We start from the raw sequence: 25509 nt of genomic DNA on the forward strand, positions 1-25509 counted from the left end.
AAACAAACAAACAAGCAAAAAATATTAAGAAAACTACATTTCATCAAGTCAATCAATATTTTACCACAGCTATCATTCTAATATTCTAACATCATATTTCAATAAGGTATTAGCAACAATACACAAATTCACTGAGAGGGTATGGGCAAAAGGTTGATTATATATTCTTTCTATCAAATCCAATTTTAGAGAAAGTTACAACAACAACATATATTAAGGGAATGTGATGCTTCGTACGAAGTCGCAGACGCATTTGGCTACAATCCGCTGACTACATCAATTTATTACCTTTAGAAAGACTTTTGAAACGACCCCTATGTCAGTCAGGGGCCCGCTAAGGGGAAGCTTTTAGCTGTTGATGACCTAAACCGGTAAAGCGTAACAGTCCGTAAGTATAAACAGTGTTGTTTGTTTAGTTTTCAATCAGGAGTTCTAACAACTTAACTGTTGTGGTATCGAATAAAAGGTAAGTGATTTTACTATAAGAAACTATATAATGTTTGTAAAAACAGTGTTTTAGTTATCGTGAACCGTGAAGATTCCATGACCAGTGGCCAGTCACGACGGATAACACATTTTCGTTCAGCGTCGTGTTATCACAACGGAAAACGAAAGTACAAAGTACAGTTCATCTTTAACACGACCACGATACACTGAGTTGTATATACATTCTACACCTAATCTGGATAGACCTATTCAAATAATACCAAGCCGCTAGTGTTTGAATGGGTACAGAATTTAGTAGATAAATATCTTAAAACCGAAACAGCTTTTAAACAGAAAATCTTACTGCCACGTTGGGAAGCCCAATGATCACAGATTATGACCTCTGACCCTGATGGTACCTTCATGACGTTCTCTTCAATAATATATATGGTAAACCGTCATTATAACATCCACAATACGTACTTAAAACAATATCAGAATCAGGGAATTTCAACGTATGAGTGTTTTGTGTGTGTATGTATTATGAATAGCATTATTTTTATAGATGACAAACTTTCAGGAAGTGTGAAAATTCAAATAAACTAACACCTCATGGGTGTATACACAATGTAAAACTTTTCAATATTTAGATAACAGACATATTACATATTAATCTGAACTTCATCATGTTTCGAGAGTATAAAAAGACTTATTTGATTTGGTAACTATTAGTAATATTAAGTAAGGATACATTTTCATTACGTAACGTTAAGCTGAGGAGTACTTATCAGTATGACTACCTCTTATCATACCCTGTCAATGTATTTACATGGTGTCGATACGGAAGCTTACATACACACGTTGAGACATAGAATATTTTGACACGTTTCTATATGTTAATGTCATCCTGAATCAAATAACAAATGTTCTGTGAATATGGCAGCCTTTATACAATGCAGAATTTTGAATAAACTAGATTATTGACAATTCACGCTGACCAACATATGTCAAAATGAAGCAGAGTTCAAATGAACAGTGAGTATACACAATACAACATAGACTCCTGTATAAACTGGATGACCTACTCCATATACGTCTATTGTTACATATGTAAACTGACAATGGTATTGAATGTATTCTCTTGGTTTACTTCCTACGTGTGTTGTCTCTTCCTGGTAGGACGTGTGACAACCATTTTAAATAATAATTTCGTCGATATTTCACAGATTTGTTTCCCGTTTTATCTGTTCAAGATTTCCTCCCATTGTTCTCTGTGACGCTCTAGGATAGGATTTATCTGTCAACCCCTAGGGAGTGATGTATCTGTCATCCGCTAGGGTGTGATTTCTCTGTAACCCCTAGGGTGTGATTTATCTGTCTAAGGATGTGATTTATCTGTCAACCCCTAGGGAGTGATGTATCTGTCATCCGCTAGGGTGTGATTTCTCTGTCATCCGTAAGGTGTGATTTCTCTGTCACCACCTAGGGTGTGATTTCTCTGTCACCACCTAGGGTGTGATTTCTCTGTCACCACCTAGGGTGTGATTTCTCTGTCACCACCTAGGGTGTGATTTATCTGTCTAAGGATGTGATTTGTCTGTCAACCCCTAGGATGTGATTTATCTGTCAACCCCTAGGGTGTTATTTCTCTGTCAACCCCTAGGGTGTGATTTCTCTGTCACCACCTAAGGTGTGATTTCCCTGTCACCACCTAGAGTGTGATTTATCTAAGGATGTGATTTATCTGTCAACCCCTAGGATGTGATTTATCTGTCAACCCCTAGGGTGTGATTTCTCTGTCACCACCTAGGGTGTGATTTCTCTGTCACCTCCCAGAGTGTGATTTCTCTTTCAATTCTGTCGATATGATTTCTCTGTCACCCCTTATGTTTATGAATTCTCTGTGAACCCCTTAGGTTGTGATTTCCTTGTCATTCCCTAGGGTGTGATCTCTCTGTCAAACCCTAGGGTGTGATTTCTCTGTCAAACCCTATGGTGTGATTTCTCTGTCAAACCCTTGGAAATGATTTATCTTTCACCTCCTTCGATATGATTTCTCTGTCAACCCCTAGGGTGTGATTTCTCTGTAAAACCCTATGGTGTGATTTCTCTGTCAAACCCTATGGTGTGATTTCTCTGTCAATCCCTATGGTGTGATTTCCCTGTCATCCCCTATGGTGTGATTTCTGTGTCAAACCCTATGGTGTGATTTCTGTGTCAAACCCTATGGTGTGATTTCCCTGTCATCCCCTAGGGTGTGATTTCTCTGTCAAACCCTATGGTGTGATTTCTCTGTCAAACCCTATGGTGTGATTTCTATGTCAAACCCTATGGTGTGATTTCCCTGTCATCCCCTAGGGTGTGATTTCTCTGTCAAACCCTATGGTGTGATTTCTCTGTCAAACCCTATGGTGTGATTTCTCTGTCATCCCCTAGGGTGTGATTTCTCTGTCAAACCCTATGGTGTGATTTCTATGTCAACCCCATGGAAATGATTTCTCTTTCACCTCCTTCGATATGATTTCTCTGTCACCCCCTAGGGTAAGATTTCTCTTTTTCAACCCCTTGGGTATACTTTCTCTGTCACCTTTAGGGTATAACATCTGTGTCAACCCCTCGAGTATGATTTCTCTGTCATATTAGGGTAAGATTGTTTGCACCAAACCTAGGATATGACATAATTATATATATATATGACGTACTTACAACAATACAATGATGCCAGGGCAACGGAAGAATAACGTCACTTCGACAATTCAATAACATCAAAGAGAAAAACACATTCACCTCCCCGAGCTTCGGATAAGACAGCCAGGAAATATTACCCTCGGGCTTTGTAATTTGAAACGTTTGCATAGTCTTTCTTTAAATAAATCGCATTATGACATTATGACGTATAACCATTTTCTTTGTTCCTGTTTCATTAAATTTAATACTGTTATAGAAGCGTCTGCTCTCTACAAGTACCCAGAAAAGTTAATTGTTTTAAAAAATTGGTCAACAAAATCATATCTGAACTCAAAATTTATAAAACAAGATTAGTTATATGGGTAAGGTGTTCACATATATCTTGTTATGTATTAGGAGGAAAAGACATTAACATGATTTTGGAAATATTGATTGAACCAAGTCCACCACCCTTTAATATATTATTTTTTATTTAGTTCTTGTTTCCTTGCATAATGGACGTTTTAGAAATTCTATCTCTCACAAACGGTACGTCAATGTGTAAAATGCATAATTGGGATATGAAATTCTTTATTCATTATACTTTGTTTTTATTCTTTCCAGCGGATGGATTTGCTGTTTTTCGGTTAATGAAGGGTTAGGTTAAATGCAATCCTACGTTTAACAAGTCTGTATGCATTAAAACATGGCCGCATTTTCCTGTGATTATGATATTGAGGAAATTAAAGACCTTGGCTACACAGAATGTCTGGCGATTCTGGATGACAATGACATAGATATCAAGGCCTTAGAGGAACTAGAAGAATTACAGGATCTCATCGTCAAGAACTTACAGTTAAGCAGACAGTGTCAGAATGTTGAGGCTGGAGTGTCCGTCCCCGAAGGTGCCAGCGATGACAGCCACATTTCATATACCTCGGTAAGTACCGGAAGTCAGCACTTTACATGCTCTCCATACTTCATCCGATAGCGCCGTATCCGACATCAGATATCCATACAGGCCTGAGTTATGTTTTCCGTTATCTTAATATGTTTCAAAGCTGTAGACTAAATAACCCTAACGAGAGCTGACCGAGATTGTTTGAGTACAAATTCCCCAATTCATAAGGAAAGAATAGTCACTACAATATAAACAATTTATTTACAATAAATAAAAGTACACTTTACACAGTTTTCATCACTCATTCACTCAGGATAGTTCTCTCCCCTATCATTTCTCTCACTAATGATATGTGATATATACACATATCGAAATGATTATTATTAAAGAATAATTAATATCAATGACACTTAAAGTTTCTGTAGATATTTCGGGAAATTTATTAGTTACAAAATCAGCAGATAGCAGGCCACATATATCCTGCGAATATTGTGTCACAAAGACCAATTACATCATCGTTAACACAAACTAGTGAAAAGCGGGTTATATATTTCCGGCCATTATCGGTCACACAAACTAGTGAAAAGCTGGTCACATATTTCCAACCACCATCGGTCACACAAACTAGTGGAAAGTCATTCACATATTTCCAACCGACATCGGTCACACAAACTAGTAAAGAGCGGTTCACATATTTCCAACCATTATCGGTCACGCAAAACTAGTGAAAAGCTGGTCACATATTTCCAGCCACCATCGGTTACACAAACTCGTGTATTGCAGGTAACACAGACAGATCATCTATCGCACACAATAATGTAATTAAGGTCACAAACACCATCTATCATCAACCAAACAGACTAGAGCAATGCCGATCACACAGACCAGTGTATTACCAGCCACACATAATATTGAAAGATAGGTTACACAGATTAGTGAAAGATAGGGTACACAGACTTGTAAAAGATAGGTTACACAGTCTAGCGAAACTATAGTTTATAAATTGAAATAGCATTTGTCACCATCTTTTATTTGATTTTTATTATAATTCATTCTAACTTGATCCACGTTATCATCAGCATTGGATGGCAGTCTGATGGCATGCACATGTTGGTCCTGACCAACCCCCAGGGGCTGTTAGGCTGAAGCAAAATGGATAAAATTAACTGAAATATTTCAAAAATCGAGTGACCGTTAAAACCAATGGGTCTTTTGTTTAATTTGTTGTTACATAATTTGTCTTATTAAATTGTTGTTATATGATTTGTCTTATCAAGTTGTTATTAGATAATTTGTCTTACTAAGTTTTTGTTTTAAAGTCAGCTGACCTGATGAACAAGATCATTTCCCGTGATCATGAGATCAAAGTGAAACTGAAGAGTGTCTATGACGACCTCACAGGATTTTTCCAGATGAGTCAGTATACGTCTGACAGAGCGCTTCAACACGAACTGGAAATTGAATTCAGGAATGTACAGAAGATGGTGGATGAATACTCTGAGGAACTTATGAACAATGAGTGTCCTATCGTCGTAACAGGTAAAGTTAGTAAGCCTTGCAAAAATTTCAGAAGAGGATCACAAGAGTGAAAGAATATGATTTCTCTATGCATATGGCCATTGTATCTGAACCTTTCATTTCTGGAATATTTGTAGTATTTTTTTTTACTATGCCACGTTTTAATGAAACTAAACAATATTATCCAAAATCAGACTAAATCTATTTACGCAGTAATATCATGATAGTTCCACTACGTTCAGAATTACCAATGTTCATCTGAATATAAACCCTTCACATACACTGTTAAAAATAGGTGTAGTACGTCATGAACGCCACCCTGTTTTAGTGCATATATTGATTTTTAAAAATGTAGTTGCTTTTCGTCTTGATTGCCTGTTATTTGATATAGTCACTCTCATAAATACCTGTGTTGTTATAGACAATATACATATCGTTAATCCTGATTTGTTTTAAAGGAGAGACCAGTGCAGGGAAGAGTACCTTACTTAACTTGTTACTTGGTAGTAAGATTCTTCCTTCCTCTCTTCGCTCCAACACTTCGACTGTCTGTCGTCTATATAACAACAAGCAAAAGGAAATCAAAGTGTTCGACAAATCGGGAGAGAATGTAGTCCATAGAGAAATGTTCGAAAATGACGTAAAAGATGAAGTTCTAAGACAAGCGCTACAGGAGTACGTCAGCTGCGCAGACAAATCATATAAATATGTCGACATATTATGGCCGATGCCATTTCTGGGGGTAAGTAAAATTTCATATCCATCTCCTCTAACTTGGAATGTTTAGTTCACCCCAATCAGATTATTTCTTCATGGATCTTTCTAAAATTCCACATGACAGCTTTCATTGGTCTCTTGTTTTAAAGGGGGAAAATTCAGCTCAACATAGAATCATTCAATAGTTGGCTGGGGATCTCTATGTGATCTCGATCTGAAACTAATGACCTTTCCATAAGTACATGTACTTCCAATTCCTGTATTTCGGTCTAATGATGATATCGATATCTCCCCTGAGACAATCCTGCGAATATTAACACTACTTGGATTTAAACAGTGATGTGTTTCGAAAGAAGACGCTTACTCTTTTCGAACCCCTGGCCTTGTTTTCTCTATAATGGTTTTTACTGTCACCAACTTAATGTTTTCTGTTATATTTGGGCATTGTATCGTTTTATTGAAATCCAGTAAAATATAGAAAAAGGAAAAAGATGAAACATTGATCATTTTTCAAAATCTATTCCAATTTTCATAGCTTATAAAACTTATTGAATCTGTTATATTATTTATCATTGAAGGATCAAGTGATTATAGTGGACACCCCGGGGGTAGGGGAGAACAGTGAGATGACCAGTCGGTTAATGGATTACCTCCCGAAGGCAGTGGCCTTCATCTACGTCATCAACTCAGAAAACGCTGGCGGAGTACAGCAGGATCGGGTAAGTACTGGCATGGTTAACTAAAGAGCGAACTTCTTGTTAATCTTAAAGGACTGATACAATTTGTTACAAATAACTTTTATGGAAATTAGTTTTTTTGGATTTTGTTATTTCAAAATGAGCCACTGAAGAATCAGGAGTTGTCTCTCGTGTCCTTTACCAGGGATATATTGATGGTACACTGTTTAATCTGCCAACATTGGTATCAATTTTGCGCCCCTCCTATCTAGTCTAATTTTCTGTGTTTATGTATTTGTTGGAGTCGCTTTGACCGGCGTCATCGTATGACCATGATCGAAGAGAGGAATTTAAACCTTTGCAAGCAAGCAATTTAACCAACTTGGCATGAAAATGGTTTCCGCAGTTTTGTTTGGTCGCGTTCGAATAGATATTCAGAAATAACAACGAGTTCATAAATATTCATAGGTTTGTTATGAAACATGCATTTTATTGACAGTTACTAAGGATAATTGAAGTACAGAAACAATGGAGAGAAGACGGCCGGAAGCAGACATTTGACCACAACTGTACTCTTTTTGTCTGTAATAAGTGGGACGAAGTACCGGAACAAGAGCGAGATAAGGTGTGGAACAATACCAAGGAAAAACTGAGATGTTGGCCAGGCTTTACTGAGTCTCAGATGTTTAAACTGAGTGCACTGGAGGTAAATATATACTTATACATAAGTGTAATATCCAACTAGCCGTGGAATCATGAAACAAAATATGGGTTTTATTTAGCCCTCCATACACGACGTCGCTTTTTATAACGTTATCTTTGATTGGCTAAGTCAACATTTAAGATCATTTTAGACTTTAGACTACGTAATGATTGAGTGATCTTCGGGTCTTTTTACCCATAATACTTCCCATGATTTAAAGCATATCTTTCAACTGACTTCAATAACAAGAAAATATTTACCAGTGGGAGGAAGTTAATGCGAAATGGACAAGTACCGAATTTCAAACGAAACCGATAAAACCAGGAAGAGTATCACCCAAAAATAAATTCCCACGGAGACCCTTGATAATAGGGAAATGGAAAAGTGTTCCAGGACGGCAATTTTCTTACTGCGTCGTCGACAACACTTGTGATATGTTGATTATCTGTGAGATATGAATAGAATCGAGTCTTTTTATGTAAATTTCTATTTAATCTGTATTTCCTCTCCGCTTTATCGCCTTAAGTCTAATTTACTATATTGTTTAAACGGAAAAACCTTGCAAAGTAAGTACGTGGTCAAGTATCCCGTGGGGGCCGCGATGGCCGAGTGGTCAATGTGTCCCGACACTTTATCACTAGCTTTCCACCTCTCGGTTGCGAGGTCGAAACCTACGTGAGGCAGTTACCAGGTACTGACTGTAGGCCGGTGGTTTTTCTCCGGGTGCTCGGCTTTCCTCCACCTCCAAAATCTGGCACGTCCTTGAATAACACTGTTATTAGGACGTTACACAAAATAAACCAAATTAAGTATTCCGTCCGAACAGGTCTGTTGAGTTATCAACGACATCTTGCATCACGGCTTCGTTTAAGCGTTTTAGCGGCCTTATAATCCTTTCATATTTGAAAAGTATTACATTCGACATAAAAAAGCAGAAAGCAAAAATTATTTCAATGTGCAGAGCAACTTAGGAAATACCAGAACAACTGCATCACAAACATCAACTTGGTCCACTAAACCAACGCTAACCTATAATTATAATTGCAGGCAGAGAGGCGATACACAAACGGTCTGGACTACACTGATGATTTCAAGCTTCTTTTGAAAGGAATTGAACAAATGGTGCCTGCCACATTCCAGGAAAAAGTAAAACAGCATGCATGGTAAGAGATCAACGATGGTATATATACATATACTCTGATGTCATAAGTCAGAATCATCAGTGTTTAACCCTATGTTGAATGCTAGTTGATATGGGTATTTCCAGTTTCTTCGTAGGAGGCGACTAAATTTGGGATCTTATCTTTTCTCCTCTTTCTGAACAACTTTCTTCTTCCTAATGTCTCCCTTGACAATGCCTCACTTTTGGCCTTTAGTTGAGCGTTCGCCGCTGTTAGGTAGGCTTTAGGTTCTGTCCCCTAGCCGAGACATACCAGTGTCTTTAAAAATGGTAGTTGCTGCTCCTACTTAGCGCTCAGCATATTAGGAGTGTGCCGAATGGTTCGCCCGTTGTCAGTATAATGTGGCCGGGTGGGGTGTCCTGCTGGGTGTCTTCGGCAGTATGCTTCAGTGAGGTAGCACTATAAATCGGCAAATCTTCCGGCTTATCACAAGGAGACTTCACACGAACATACCGCAGCCTCCCAAAACAAACATACGCACCCACCACACGCATGCATGTCGCATGTCGTCCTTAAATAACCTTAGCTGTTAATAGGACGTGCATATGATGACATTCTTTACAAGCCAGACAAGACATGTAGAAGTAATTGGGGTATCAACCATAAAGCTTTTGTGCATATTTTTCATTTGGTAGTAGATGCTACGAAAACAATTTGACTATTGGGATCAAATTGCAAAGATTTGACGCACAAAAAGAACAAGTCAAATGGTATTTCTGCCACTATCTATCCATTTATCTATGTAGGTGGCAGGAAAAGCTCCTGAAGAAGATTATGTTCCATGTGACTGCACGTATCAACAACACACGTCTCAGCCAAGAGGAGAAACGAGCGAAGAAGGAAAGGGTCGAGGAGAGGCTTCGTAGGCTTGAATGTGATACCGAAGAGGTGAGTATGAAATATCTTAACATGAAAACTAAAGATACACAAAAACTGTCTCTAAACGAAACAATAAATGTTCATCTGTTCGAAGGGTAACTGAGCTGATGCCTACGGTGCGTCGTCCGAAATGTTCACCCCACAAATCCCGGGAAAACCGCCCAAAAACTAGTCCGTCCTTTCGTTTGTCATCAGGCATCATCTTTGCTTTTACACATTTTTTTTCTGAATATGATTCCCAGGGACCTGATAGCAGGCATATATTATTGGGATGAAGGGTTGATAAGTGTGTTTAAATAAATCACATAAACCTACATTTGATTAAGTTCGCGTTGGTCAAGTATGTATAAAGTCGTCAACGTCACACATTTAAGCGACTTTTTCTCAAAAACAAATAGGTCAGGTGACCTGATATTGGACCTGGGTATGTTTGAGTGCTACCGAGTTTTCTTTTTTAAATGAATGACTTTGACCTACATTCAAGGTCACAAGGCTCAAACCTTCTGAACAATTTCTCATTAACCAAGAGACCAACGGCCATAATATTAGGCCAGTAGCATACTGGCTCAAAGAGCTTTAAAGTTTGTTCAAATCACAGACCTTGACCTACTTCCAATATCACAAGGGCAGATGTCTTAAATATCGTGACCATATTTTTTAAATAACAAAGAGGTCAACTGACCTTTTCTAAAGTCACATGGGCTTAAATGTGTTAAAATATCTAACAAAAAAACAACCTTAACCAGACGATCCAGAGGCACAATATTGGACATTGGGTACACTGGAATGACGAGCAGCTTTATCTGTTCAAATTACCTTGAAATATTTTTAATGCCACAGCATGTTTTAATAAATAATCTTGCATTTGTAAACTTATACTGAAAATACACGTCATTTGTCATACATAACCTAGATCAGTATCGAAGCTGTAATAGAAGCAGGTGAACAATACAGCCTCGTTGGAATTCAGCATTTTCACGACGATTTTATAAATATAAAAATCAATGAGGCTTATTAAAAGAAAATTATTGCTTGAGGCTGATTCATTCAATTGTTTTGAAGGTCAAGAAAAAACTTAAGGACGAGGCCAAAGAAAATTGTGACGCTGTTAGTAACAAGCTTTATGCCTATATCCATGATCCGGAAACTGTCAATCAGCTAAAACAGTGGGATTCGCGCGTAGACATACCGAAACGAGAGTCGGACCTTAGCCTCATCGAACACGAGGCAAAGGAAAAGATTCTTGCCAAGGTTGGACAACAAATAAAACAATGGTGCGAGGCAGAACAACCCTCAAATATAACAGTTGAACTTGCCATCCGATTCAAAGAGGAATACCGTCTGCTTGAGGAACAGTGCCAGGAAATCGACAACGTGGTTCAGGACGCGAGCAGGTCTTTGGAAATGGATGGCGTTGATGAAGAAGTAGATGAACCCTCTTATCGCATTCCACTCTTTGCTGGGAAAGAAAAATTAGCTTTGGTACTCACAGCTCCCTTATGGGTTCCATTGATGGCCTTAGCTTTGACGCTTGCAACACCTGTCATGGGAGTAATAGCAATAAAGGATAATCTAAATGAAAAACAAATCCGGAAGAAATACCTGGATAATAAAGAAGCCTTCATGAACAAATGGGCTGACGAAGTTTTGTCAAAGATCACACTGAAAGCGATATCAACCAAACTAGAAATGACGTATTTAGAAAAATTCCACGCATGCTTAGATCAGCTTTGTGATATTGTGATCCCGCAGCAAATCCAGTCTGACCGGGAATTGATTGATAATATCCAGGGTGAAGAACGGCGGTCATCGGCCATCCGTCGTCAATACCAACCGCTCGAGAGACGTTGTCAGGTAGTTACTGGTAAACTGCTTCTTGTACAGATGGAGTACTTCTACGAGGATAAAATTGTCAACAAGAACATAACAAAGGGAACATGTCTTGGTAAAGGCTCCTTTGCACGTGTGTACCAAGCTGAGGTAATAATTGAAGACCAACCTAGGCAAGCAGCCTTGAAGTGTATGACAGAGCCACTAGAGGTAGCTGACTCCTACTCTCAGCTGACCGAGGTCACAACACTCCTGTAAGTTAAACTACATACCCTTAACTTATATTAAGGACGCTTTCTCTTTCTAAGCATCTGGTCTTGTTCTCCTTTGTAATCGTTTTGCCATTTTTTTCTATATTATGGTTAAACATATGTGTGTGAAATGTAATTGCATTGATCTAGATGATAGAAGCACAAAACAGTTGTATTGTGGTTATTTTTTTAAATAGTTTATTTATCTCATTGCGTCAATTTCTATTTTTTTCTTTCATTTAGGTATTTTTTTTATTCAGTTTGAAAATTATTTACACAAGACATACAATACATCATTGTATCTATTTTTTTTCTACTAAAACACAAACCCTGCCTTCAGAATACATTTTTGTTTGGTCATGTTGTCGTTTTTATTTGGAAATATCACTTTATAATGTATCCATAGCAGTTTGTCTCACTGATACAATCATCATTACTGTATTGATCATCATGCTCTTAAGCATTAACATGTATTGAAATGATACTGTTATGTGACACGTTCCGGTTCAATTACATATATCATATTTATGTATTTTTATACCCCCCGCAACGAAGTTAGCTGGGTATACTGGAATCACCTTGTCCGTCCGTCCGTCCGTCCGTCCATCTGTCACAATTTTTTTTTTTTTTTTTGATTTTACTCAAATTTGGGATTTAATTAGAAGACTTTATGAACCTGCGTCCCCTGCAGTGCTTTTGCGATTAAGCCCTTTTAGCAGAGTTATGCCCCTTTTTCATACAAAATGTGTCATAATTTTGTCCGGCTATGCATTTACTTAAAATTTAGTATGTAGTTAGAGGACCCTATGAGGCTTAGCTCTATGCAAAGATTTTACCGAATTACCAGTTCTAATAGAGCTATGCCCCCATTTCTTTACAGACGAGCAAAATTTTGTCCGTCTATGCATACACTTAGTTTTGGATGGATTTTCTTGAAACTTTATACGGAGTTGAAGGACCACATGGGATTTTGCCCCCAGGGTTATGACCGTTTATATAAGAAATGGTTACAAGTTGTCCCGCTATGGATTTATTTTGTTTTCAATGGATTGACTGCGAATACATTAGCGTATACTTATGGAAAAGCGGGGGGTATACTTGTCAACCCCTCGGTGACAGCTCTAGTTTAAAACTCTATTCCAGAAAATTATCCCACGGATGGATTGTGAAGATGTACGGTATTTCGTACGAAGAGATAAACTCACTTAAATATCTCCAAATCATCATGGAGCTGTGTGACTGTCCACTATCCTCGCAGATCTTCCCTGGAAACGACGGCAGCCCCGCCCCCGTAGTGCCATGCAGTCATTTCCATCCTTTCATCTGATGATGCCAAGCCTTCACTTGATTTTTTCAAGGGGGTTTCAATGGATGTCTGCAAGGGTTTGGTTTACATACACAAAAAGAACTTCATACATCGAGACCTCAAGCCTGGCAATATCCTGGTATGTAAGGGGGATAACTCTATATGCTTATACTCTGACTTTTACCAACTTTGATAGCGTATGTGGTACGTTAGCGGGTTTGATGTAACACTTATACAATTTGGCGATGATGCTTGCTATGACGCAGTCATTATGTTCAATTTCCTGGTATTTTGATAACTTAATCCAAATCCCACCAATGCAGATTTGTAATGTTTAAGGATTCTGTCAAATAGAAAGAAATCTAATATATACATACTATTTATGTGTAACACTGGTTTCTTTATTTGATATGTTAAATTTGGCGTCCTCAAATGTTTTTTTTTTTGTTTTTTTTTGTAATGAGGGAGATAAAAATTGTTTAATATTCAGATTCATCTATTTTAATAAAAAGAAAAAGGCCTTTCCTGGTTTTCCTATTGTTGAAAGGTGTATATTGAAATCTCAATTTTGATAATTAAAGCTTCAGAATGGCCGTGCCAAGATTGCTGATTTAGGTCTGACGAAGGAACTGGACTTGATCACAGGGACGCTTACCGGAACTCCTTGTTACGTTGCCCCGGAAGTGATCCGAATGAAACTGTACAGTACCGAGGTGGATATCTATAGCTTCGGTATTCTGTTATGGGAGATGTGGTATGGCGCCAAGGCATACGAAAATGACGGTATCGTTGGATATGCGATTTTGGAGCAAGTGAAATCTGGACACAGACCTGGCTTTAACATCCGTAACGTCCCTCCCCCATCTTTACAGAAGTTGATGAAGCAATGTTGGCACGAGGACGGGAAAAGCAGGCCACAAGCAGGGGAAGTCTTCGATCGTTTAAAAACACAATTTTCTTAAAGCAGATTTGATCAAAAGTTTCTACGGGAATAGTCGAAGGTCCGTTTTCAATGAACACAAATATAGAGGACCACGTGTATATGTGGTCAGTATATCACTGGGTCATCTCAGTTAGCCTCTAATAAACAGTTCCAATTCACCATTGACTCGTGCAGATTGCGAGGGTATTAGTCAGCCACCCTGGCGACAGTTTTAGTTTACTCTATTGTAATTATATAATCAAACGATTATGCGCAAAAATACGGGAAAAGGTTGAACTTCTTCATTGTATACCTTGCTATAATATGTCGCGAAATAATGTCCGACCAGAATGAGGTTGGTTTTCTTCTGTGAAGAGAGTACGAAATAGGACGTAAAATAATGTTGATTTTTTCTTCTTTGTGTCTTTTATTTTCGGACATTAACAAGAAGAAAGTCCTTCAGCTTTCCCCTTTGTAATACTCATTGTCCTCTATATGTAATTAAGAACTTGTACAGCGTACTAAGAATGCAGTAGAAATCGATAAGGACGTCTTATTGTCTTCATGAAATTGGAGGACGTGGACGTTCTTTGAATATGTCTAAAACGTAGTGAAGACATGGTCGAATCAGGAAATAGGGAAACCATAATTAGGACGTAGCGATGACGTAGTAAAGACGGCATTTACGTAGTGATGACGTAGTACGGATGGTGATGACATAGTAAGGATGATGATGACGTCGTAAGGATGGTGATGACTATTAAGAATGAGGACGACCTAGTAAGGACGGCATTTACGTAGTGATGACGTAGTAAGGATAGTGATGACTGTAGTAAGGATGATGATGACGTAGTAAGGACGGCATTTACGTAGTGATGACGTAGTAAGGATGGTGATGACGTAGTAAGGATGGTGATGACTGTAGTAAGGATGATGATGACGTAGTAAGGACGGAGATGAAGTGGTAAGGACGTAGTTGGGATCGTGATGACGTAATACGACATTGACGTAGTAATGACGTAGAAAGGATGGTGATGACTAAGTGATGACGTAGTAAGGACGGCATTGACGTGGTGACGACAAAAACAAAACAAAAAACAAAACCTCATTGGTCATGAATATCAGACGACTTAGTAAGTGAACGAACGCATGCGCAGAGATATCGTTGTAGTTGTAGAACGATCGCGTAATCATGCGCGTGATAAGAAATTAAGGGAAACGTGTTGGACGTATTTAGAGTGTGGTAGGGACGCAATACCTGTCTATATTGACTAAGTTCCTGCCGCGTTCTCGAAAATAGTGCAATCACTATTGTCATTGTCTGAATGTGGTTGGAGCTTCAGCTTTCCCGGAAATACTTCCTTGTATATTTAGATGTTCATCTATGTTACAGGGTAGACGGAGTTTGTGACATGTAAGAACATAAGAGTACCACTTATTTTCATTATCAAATGTACATCATTCATATATATAACATTATTTAAAAATGTATGTTTTATAAGCTATTCAACATTTCTACAACGAAGAAGCATACCCATTGATAAAATTATATTCGATAAAAGTAAATAATAAATCAATATTTGAAAACCTATTGATCAGAGTTTTCCTTTATTTAAAAGGCAATGATCGAGACATCTAAAGATTGTCCTTAACAAGCCTTCGAGTATTTAGGAAACAAAAACACAGACATCGTGCTAAAAGTTTTTCTTAAAAACTGCAATGAGTAATAGATATATATCCCTAAACAAATCTTAACCGCTAAGATTTGGTTTGGTTTATTTTGTTTAACGTCCTATTAACAGCCAGGGTCATTTAAGGACGTGCCAGGTTTTGGAGGCGGAGGAAAGCCGGAGTACCCGGAGAAAAACCACCGACCTGCGGCCAGTACCTGGCAACTGCCTGTAGGTTTCGAACTCGGGACCCAGAGGTGGATGGATAGTGATAAAGTGTCGGGACACCTTAACCACTCGGCCTCCGTAATGAGCTGTACCTGGATATAGAGAATACATGGTCAGTGTCTTAAAATATAAGCTGTATTTTGGCAAGGGTAAAAAAAGACAAAAGTGGCGAGCCTTGGCGGGCCACCTTTGTCTTTCTGTCACGAGCCAAAAATAATGCTTATATTCTAAGACACTTACCATGTATTCTATTTATTCTGCAACAATAAAAAAAATTATTTTGAAGTGAAACGATGTCAAAAATCACAGAAATATGTTCGTTGTTTCGCTTTGAAGTAGGTCAGTCGAATTGACGCACGTGATAAGATTCCAAAGTACAGCTGTTTTCCGTCACTGCCATATACAGCAAGAATATACGGTGGGTGTATTCCGACAATGCGGTGGTAGTTACAGGATAAAAAGTAATATCATTTCTCTCTTTCCCTCACAATAGAGGTTATCATAAATAACACAAAAAAAAGATGGCAATCTTATCTAATATGACAATACACAACTCTAAACGATTTCGGAGAATTAGAAATATATTTATCAAAAAGCGCCCATATTATTAAAATTGCCAATATATGTTTTGGTTATATCAACTCTGCTGTAAAAAATGTTATCTCAATTATGACACCCTTATACATTCTCCATTTGTGAAAGTTATTTCATGTTCATATTTCGACGTCACAGTTATAAAATGCTGAAATGTTGTTTTAGATAGTACGAGTTGTGTCCCTTGTATCGCGGCATTACTATATATAGGTTTAAAAAAGTGTCCACTTAATTTTTCTTTTTCTTTCTTTTTAAGCTAATATCATTGAAGATGTTATCATGTTAATATACAGAGACCAAGCAAAGTCTTTTAAGACATACTGACGAGTTTTTATCTTTAAATAACTTTATTCACAGTGTCGACCGGTATACCATGAAGACCACTAACCTCGATCGCTCCTGCAACTCAGCTGTGGTTAAAACTCTGTTGTTTATTTCCAAATTCTAGAACTTAATTTGGGATGTGACAGACGGCGAATGCTGACGGACACAACTTACAATACAGGGTTCGAGAGATTCAAAGACTTCATTTGGGATAATAATTTATGTGACAGATATAATATACTTGCATTTTTAAAAAGATAGATATAGAGAACAAGGGTCTGACCTTGTGATCTAGACTGACCCGCAGTCTCTAGAATATTAACACTATATATAAGATTGATAACTTTATGAGTTTGGTCCCTAGCATAATGTCTGACTCTAGGTTTCAAACTAGGGGCAGATAATCGAGATTTAGAATTTAACTTCTTAACAAAAAAGGGGTCTGGTGGCCCGTCTATCACTCCCAAATGACACTTCCAGATACAACATAAGATTCAACAATTTCATTATGCATTTTTATTTATATTAAACTCTAAAACAATTAATAAATAAATATTGTTATTGGAATATTACTAAAAACCTACAGCATCCCGTTTCATACATTTTTAACATTGATATTGTTATCACTATACACTCCCTTATACCTATATCGATATATACATGTAAACAAGTTTTGTTTCCTAGTATAATACACAGGAAATATAAACAGTATATCGTTGATTTGAGTAATAAAATTGAAATAATAAAGTATTGGTATGGAAATACGATGATCCTCTCTCTCTCTAACAAATACAACAAATTAATAACAAACTTTAAATCATATTATACGGATTTGTCAACATGTCGATACTCTTTGAAAGAAACCGAGTCGTGATCGGTGTACAAGTCCAGAGATACTGGTGTATAAGTGACATGTAGTCTATATTACTAAATTTCCAGTTTGGTGGGATAGGAGTTACCGCCAAAAAGTTTCCGGTGTACTGAGACAAAAAGTCTGTAATATCGAGATACAGGTATAGTCCAGAATACCGAGTTTCCGGTGTATTAAGGGTAGTCCAGAATACCGAGTTTCCGGTGTACTGAGAGTAGTCCGAAATACCGAGTTTCCGGTGTACTGAGAGTAGTCCGAAATACCGAGTTTCCGGTGTACTGAGAGTAGTCCAGAATGTCGAGTTTCCGGTGTATTAAGGGTAGTCCGAAATACCGAGTTTCCGGTGTACTGAGAGTCGTCCGGAATACCGAGTTTCCGGTGTACTGAGAGTCGTCCGGAATGCCGAGTTTCAGGTGTACTGAGAGTCGTCCGGAATGCCGAGTTTCCGGTATTCTGAGTGTGTTCTAAATAGAAAGTGGACCTAGCGTGCTACCCGTACAGGTTTCTGTTAAATCGGAAAGGTTCAGTACAGCAGACACGAAGATCTATGTTACTGAAACGGTGACAGAGAAACCATATTGGTTTCTTAGATAAAATCGAAATGAAATGCTGCAGGGCTTGATGGAGTTTAAAATGAGACAACTTTAGGTTTGAGACACAAAAAATGGCAAATTAAAACGACAATGCTACGAATATAATCTAGTATTGTCTTCAGTGTGTGTATATTGATGTATTTCAGTACATATGTATAGTGTAGTAAGTGTAAAAATGATATGACGTTTTCACCAATAATGATATTCAAAACGCAAACAAGAAAATCGTCACAGAACACGTGACGCATGTCAATCTCGTCTTAGAGTTATCGTTCCTGGTATTATTTACACTAATATTTGCATTTATATTTTTCTATTGTTAAAGAACCTAAGCGAGCATGTACATCTTCTACTTTACCAAAAGATACAATCAACAGATTCTTGTCACAATCCCCAATGAACAGCCCATACATATGTACCTTGTACCATATGTATTAAAGGAACATTCCTTCGTTTAGTTTAGGTCGTCAAAATTAAACTTACTGGAAAGTATGTGTTTTTTTCAAATAGTAAAAGTTATAATTTCTAAATTAATAAGGCAGTTTTTACTCTCAAGATAAACCAAAGTTCTTCGAGCGTTAAATCCAGAAAATTCTTAATTCGACCCGAAGTATCCCTAATTACCGTAAAAACATAGGTATGTGTATACGATACGCATTTTTAACGAACATTTCGACGTTACTTTCATTACTTGTAGGCACAAACACACGTATACTCATTTGTTACGTCGTCTATGACCTCATCTATGACGTAATTCGAAATCAACTGTATTTAAAAACCTTGACGTCACCGTTCTCTTGCGTTATAATGAGATGTCCAAATGGACTGAGACAGACCGCAATCGGATGAATCAGTCCGTCCGCGGAACAGAGAACTCTGCTCTTGTATTCTCCGTCCGGGCCGAGAGCGTGGACAGAGTTACCGGTCTTGTCTGCCAGGAACAGGTTCCCTTGCCGGTCAGTGCATATTCCACGTGGGTCGCACACGATGTTATCGGGGAGGACTTGTTCGAACTTTACTCCACCGTCACGGCAGATACAGATGATCCCATTCCGAGACTGGCAATCCGAGACGAGAATCTCGCCCGCCGCGTTAGTTGTGACGTAATACGGCCAAGTGAAGAGAAGTTTTCCCGGTTGTCGTCTGTCCTCTCGATACGTCTGTAAAACAGTCCCGTCTAGAGCGAGAACATCAACACATTGAATGCCAGAGGCGCAACACGAAACAACCAGAACAGGGTCATTTGGCGATGTTGTGACGTCACAGCTTATTCCGCGGTACTGTTTTACCGTTCTGACGCGTTTGCGGATCCGCATGTTGTTGTCCTGTACCGATACAAACATGATTGTGGCTAGTTCCGGAAGTGTCACAACCACTTCAGCGCTAGCGACGTCCACAATTCCGTGTGGCCAGCTCGGGACCGCCACCTCTCCCATCACGTTCCCGGTTGCGTCAAAGGCTTTGACCTTTTTGTTGTGGAAGTCGGTAATGACGGGAGTACCGTCCTCGAGCATTGTGACGTCAAGAGGCCAACATTTCTTAGCGTCGCCATCTGTCTTCCCGTTGAACGAGAAAAGCATCGGAACCGTGCGAGATTTCGTTTGAGGAGGAGTATTTGCATTTTCGGAGTTTTCGGTTTCGGGGTTCTTTCTATTGGAGACGTTTGATGTGCTGCTTCTGTTCCGGGGAAGAGAATTTACTCTGTTAACATCCGCCATCTTTTGAGACCGCTCAGTCCTTGGAGTTCGCGGAGCACGTGGAAGCGTGTTTGACTTGACAGGAGTCGTCCTAGATACCGCTACTCTTGGAGAATCACGCGCTGAAGTCGGTCTTGAGGACGGCCTTGGTATTGGTGTGTCGCGTGCAGATGACGGCCTCGATGACGATCCTCGACGCGCGCGTACTGGCGGTGTCAATATTTCCTGTGATCCTATGGATTCACTTGATGTCGACGAGACTGAGGATGTTGATGAGCTCATCATCGTGGAAGCTGGAGATTGAGTTGGAGACCGTTCAACGCGAAACGTTCCTGTACGCTTGATTGACGACCGTCTCTGAGGAGGTTGTCCTTCTTTCTCTGACAACCCGTTCATGTTGAGAAAAGTTTCCTTCTTCAAATCCACTAAATCCACGATCTTCCCAATAGAGTGTAACTCAAGCAATCTCTGTACGCTTGAGTCCGGGATAAGTCTATGCCGAGTGCTCAATTTGCTCAAACGGGATTTCTGAATGTTGGCGCGCATATCATCTACTTGGAGCTTGATGGCATCAAAAACAGTGAGAAGCTCCGAATCACTACCAAATTGGATTAGATTTTTGAGAAAAGTTCCTGTGTTGTTGACATTTTTCTTCATTTCATCGATCTCGTTCATTCTGCCCTTCACAACAGTTGCTGTCTGCATATTCTTCTGATCAAGGTCAACAATGAGCTTGTTTTCTAAATTCTCTAATGCTTCATTAACCCTTTTCCTTATCGTCGACATTTCTTTCATGATCATTTCTTTGTTGGTTGAGAGTTCGCCGAGTTCCTTCTCGTGCTCTTCACGCCATTCTCGTAAAACCTCGTTCTGCATCTGGAGATTTCTTTGTACATATTCCGTTTCCGGTTTTAACTTTTGTGCTGCATCAACCAAGGTTTCTACCATTTCACATCGTCTGTGTTGCACAGCAACGCACGACGAACAGATAGTCACGTGACAATCGACACAGTAGTATTCAATAACCTTGTCTCTGTGATGAAAACATGGAATTTCTTTTTTATTTGACCGGATGGACTCAAGTGGATCATTACGCATGTCTCTGAGGGAAACCACAATATGCTCTCGGCAAGCTTTGATGACGTTGTGTGCTTTTATACAAGAATCACAGAAAACCACTTTACACGTCTGACACCAATTTTCGGCTTTGGCCCCAATTCTGTTTCCGTCTCGACAACAACTCTCACAATATTTATCTGTCGCTTGCATGTCGATTTTTTCCATCAAACTACTTACGAAGTGATTATCCGGAAACATATCGGTCCATTGTGCGAAGTTAGAATTTCCGTTAGGAACATTCAACTCTATATCAGCCCGACAAACCGGGCAATTGAAATGTTTTCCGTGTGGGGCAGGTTTTTCAGTTTCGGAATCGCTCTCTGTTGAACTACCATTGTCATCCCCAATGGATTTCTTCAGCACTTCCACGAGGCATTGACGACAAAATGTATGGAGGCACGGAAGAAGTTTCGGAGATGTGTAGTTCTGTAAACAGACGGGACATTTTAGGAATTGATCCTGTATTTCCTTTAGAGTCTCCATCATCAGACTCTGTTTGGTATTACGGCGTCCGGATCACACTTCAATCGTCACGTAATAGGGGCCATCGCAGATCTGAAAAATACAACATAGTGTTCAATTAGCGGTTTTATACCAAAAAGAAACAATTATTAGATATTGTGATAATAACGAAACTTCTGGGGGAGGCAAGGGTACTGATTGAAAAATAAAACTCGAAAATTGAATTATAGGTGTGTTAGGCCTATTTAGGCCTTCAGTCATAATTATAAGAGGCGACTAATGTGAGACTATCTTTGATACAGGAATTTATCTTATGTTGTCCTCTCCTTCACTTTATGTTAAAGAAAAAAGAAATATATATATGGAACTAGGTTTTAATAGTCTACGTATAAATATATATACATGTATTCCTCTTTATAATCACACCTATAATTTGCATGCGCTGATGCACGTGCGTCCTCGATGAATAATCGTATTATCAAAACGGATCAAACAAACAATATTTATGAGTCATACATTTTGTTGGGTCTAGATTATACTGACTGCAATAAAATCCATAATCTTATTATGTTTTGAACCTACAAAAGATATAGTTTTTATGTGCGTAAAAGTCATTAAAATACAGAATTTGAACTAAATTGTACAAAAAGTCATTCTTCCACGCGTAAAACAAAAACTACACATATATAGTTTACATCAGCTTAACCTGCCTAATCCAGTACCTTTACGGTATAAGTTTACGTAAGATTGACCTGTCTACAACGACAGCTTACAACATACATGTTTATCTGGGATGAATCATTGTGTCGTAATACACAGGTACATCAGGTCGCAGTGTACAGGTGTGGGAATACTCAGGAGTTGGATAAGACGAGTTTCACTGTGTTCATATATATATATGTGTGTGTTAATGTGTGCTTGTGATTTCGCGTGATCCTAATGATACAAAGTACATTTACTGTATCAAATCATCATTTTACACTCCAGTAAACAATTATAACATTTCCCTTTATAGAAATGAGATTCCATTTTATTTCGTCACACTTTACTCAATTTGGTCATTCATTTCTTTTTGATCGGCATCAAAAGAAAGAAACGCCCGGCATTATAAAATGTTTGTCATAACTTTGTAAATGTTTGGGATATTTTTCATCTTTTTGACAGGTGAAAATTGCAATGATTCATCTAAATGATGTTTTTTTTAACCGTATTTCTTTTTTAAATATGACAATGAATTTCGATAGAGAATCTGATATCGTTAATAATGACTAAACATATCTGATTTACATATGTACCTATAACTTATCTATACACCAATGTCCATTGCTCGGATTTCACATTTCAGCAATTTGATTTAAAAGTGTTCATGATATACATGGATTTTTTTAAATTTCAAAATACGACCATACATTCCGAGTATTTTTTCCCTTGAAACTAATTGTCCTTGTTCTCTCAGATAAATACTTAAAGGAAAGACCTCATTAAGAAATCGCGTCGTAAAGGGAGGTAATTCAAACACAACAGCAGGGGTAACGTAAAACATAGCATAAATCCTTAACAAGATCACTTTAATATAAATGACTAATAAGAAGCGCCATATCACATCCATAAGGGAGATAACTCCAGCAAATGACATGCACAGGGTGTAGGGAACGTGTGTCCTTAAGGAAGATAATTCCAACAAATGACATGCACAATGAACATTTGTCCCAGGGAAATTATTCCAACAAAATCACAGGTATTGCAATCATCAATGGAGGTAACACGACACAGGACATGACTCATGTGTAACGTAGCATGTACCCGTAAGTGATATAACAGACTGGAACACGTATATTTTGCATCATACAAGTATATTTTGTAACATACACGTATATTTTGTAATATACACGTATATTTTGTGACATACACGTATATTTTGTAACATACACGTATACTTTGTAACATACACGTATACTTTGTAACATACACGTATATTTTGTAACATACACGTATATTTTGTAACATACACGTATATTTTGTAACATACTGTACATGTATATTTTGTAACATACATGTATATTTTGTAACATACACGTATATTTTGTGACATTTACGTAAATTTTGTAACATACACGTACATTTTGTAACATACACGTATATTTTGTGACATACAGGTATATTTTGAAACATTCACGTATATTTTGTAACATTCACATATACATTGTAACATACACGTATACTTTGTAACATACACGTATACTTTGTAACATACACGTATATTTTGTAAGATACACATATATTTTGTAACATACATGTATACTTTGTAACATACACGTATATTTTGTAACATACGCGTACATTTTGTAACATACACGTATATTTTGTAACATACACGTATATTTTGTAACATACACGTATATTTTGTAACATACACGTATACTTTGTAACATACGCGTACATTTTGTAACATACACGTATATTTTGTAACATACACCTATACTTTGTAACATACACGTATATTTTGTAACATACACATATATTTTGTAACATACACGTATATTTTGTTGAATACACATATACTTTGTAACATACACGTATATTTTGTAACATACAAGTATATTTTGTAACATACACGTATACTTTGTAACATACATGTATACTTTGTAACATACACGTATATTTTGTAACAAACACGTATATTTTGTAACATACGCGTACATTTTGTAACATACACGTACATTTTGTAACATACACGTATACTTTGTAACATACACGTATAGTTTGTCACATACATGTATATTTTGTAACATACACGTAAAGTTTGTCACATACAGGTATATTTTGTAACATACACGTGTATTTTGTAACATACACGTGTATTTTGTAACATACATGTATATTTTGTAACATACATGTATATTTTGTAACATACATGTATATTTTGTAACATACACGTATATTTTGTAACATACACGTATACTTTATAACATGTGTATAAGTGTAACTCAGTTCACGAGAGAAGTCACGTGCATAATTTGCTTGGTAAGTTGATGGATAAGTGAGGGAATCAATCCTAGATCTTTATGGAATGTCATGGCCGTCTACCTTTCCGGCTCGCTAACCGTATTGGTATACCTTATCTGTCCACACTAGGTATAAGTCTGTCAATATCTACGAGACAATATTTGTTTTGTTAACTAATATTGACCTAAGATGGCGATCGTAAACTGACTGTTGACATTTTTCAGTAGGTGTTACGGTTATGTATTCAGTATTTGTATAGGATCCTAGAGGTCTCACTGACATAACCCCGAAATGGTAGGTAACCCGTGTGTTTTTGTATAGGATCCTAGAGGTCTCACTGACATAGCCCCGAAATGGTAGGTAACCCGAGCGTATGTTTGGGGAAGGGGAAGGTTAACCCGTGTCTCCTCTGGCCCTGACACCATGTCTGGTGTAGGGCCAGAGCGCAGTACTATATGAAAACGTGCACTTCTCCGACATCTTTTGGTGTCGCTAAGATATATGGATAAATGAGATATTTATTAAACCCAATAATACTTAAATTTTTCTTTATCACACGGGAAAAAAATCGTATAGAAATGCATAATTTGTAAACTATTTATGTAGTTCGGAAAAACAGGTTTTCTTAAACACCGTCCGTACTATAAAGGGTATTATTACAGTTGTAAGAGTATTTTTTGACAGTGAAGTACAAAATATTGAATCTGTGTCAATCAGGTATGAATTTAACAAACGAAAAACATTGAAGGTCGTTGTCAATTATGCTCCTTTGAACTGTTTACTCTATATTTTGATCGTCGACTTTGTCTAGACCGATTTGTGTGTACAGTTGAACCTTGTTAGTCTGGACACTTTGGTTTGTGTTTACAGTAGAACCTTGTTAGTCAGGACACTTTGGTTTGTGTGTACAGTAGAACCTTGTTAGTCAGGACACTTTGGTTTGTGTGTATAGTAGAACCTTGTGAGT

General features: G+C 37.9%; 2 protein-coding genes across 2 annotated transcripts in view; one reads left to right on the forward strand and one right to left on the reverse strand.

Moving 5' to 3' along the window:
• The first annotated feature begins 340 nt into the window (after positions 1-340).
• Positions 341-15569, forward strand: LOC117341442. The gene is given in 12 exon segments (XM_033903291.1): positions 341-388; positions 3718-4033; positions 5314-5533; positions 5971-6254; positions 6808-6948; positions 7406-7612; positions 8657-8772; positions 9537-9678; positions 10732-11753; positions 12894-13074; positions 13076-13195; positions 13638-15569. Coding segments are annotated over 11 exon segments (3048 nt in total). The 5' UTR covers positions 341-388; positions 3718-3799; the 3' UTR covers positions 14019-15569.
• Positions 15570-17292: 1723 nt separating this feature from the next.
• Positions 17293-25509, reverse strand: part of LOC117341437 (tripartite motif-containing protein 2-like) — a 126518-nt gene continuing 118301 nt past the window's right edge. The window contains exon 2 of the mRNA XM_033903286.1: positions 17293-21629. Coding sequence (XP_033759177.1) covers positions 19020-21560 — 2541 coding nt within the window. The 5' untranslated portion in view covers positions 21561-21629 and the 3' untranslated portion in view covers positions 17293-19019. The remainder of the gene's footprint in view (positions 21630-25509) is intronic.

This window comes from Pecten maximus, chromosome 13 (genome assembly GCF_902652985.1).
Source record: "Pecten maximus chromosome 13, xPecMax1.1, whole genome shotgun sequence".
Taxonomy (NCBI): Eukaryota; Metazoa; Mollusca; class Bivalvia; order Pectinida; family Pectinidae; genus Pecten; species Pecten maximus.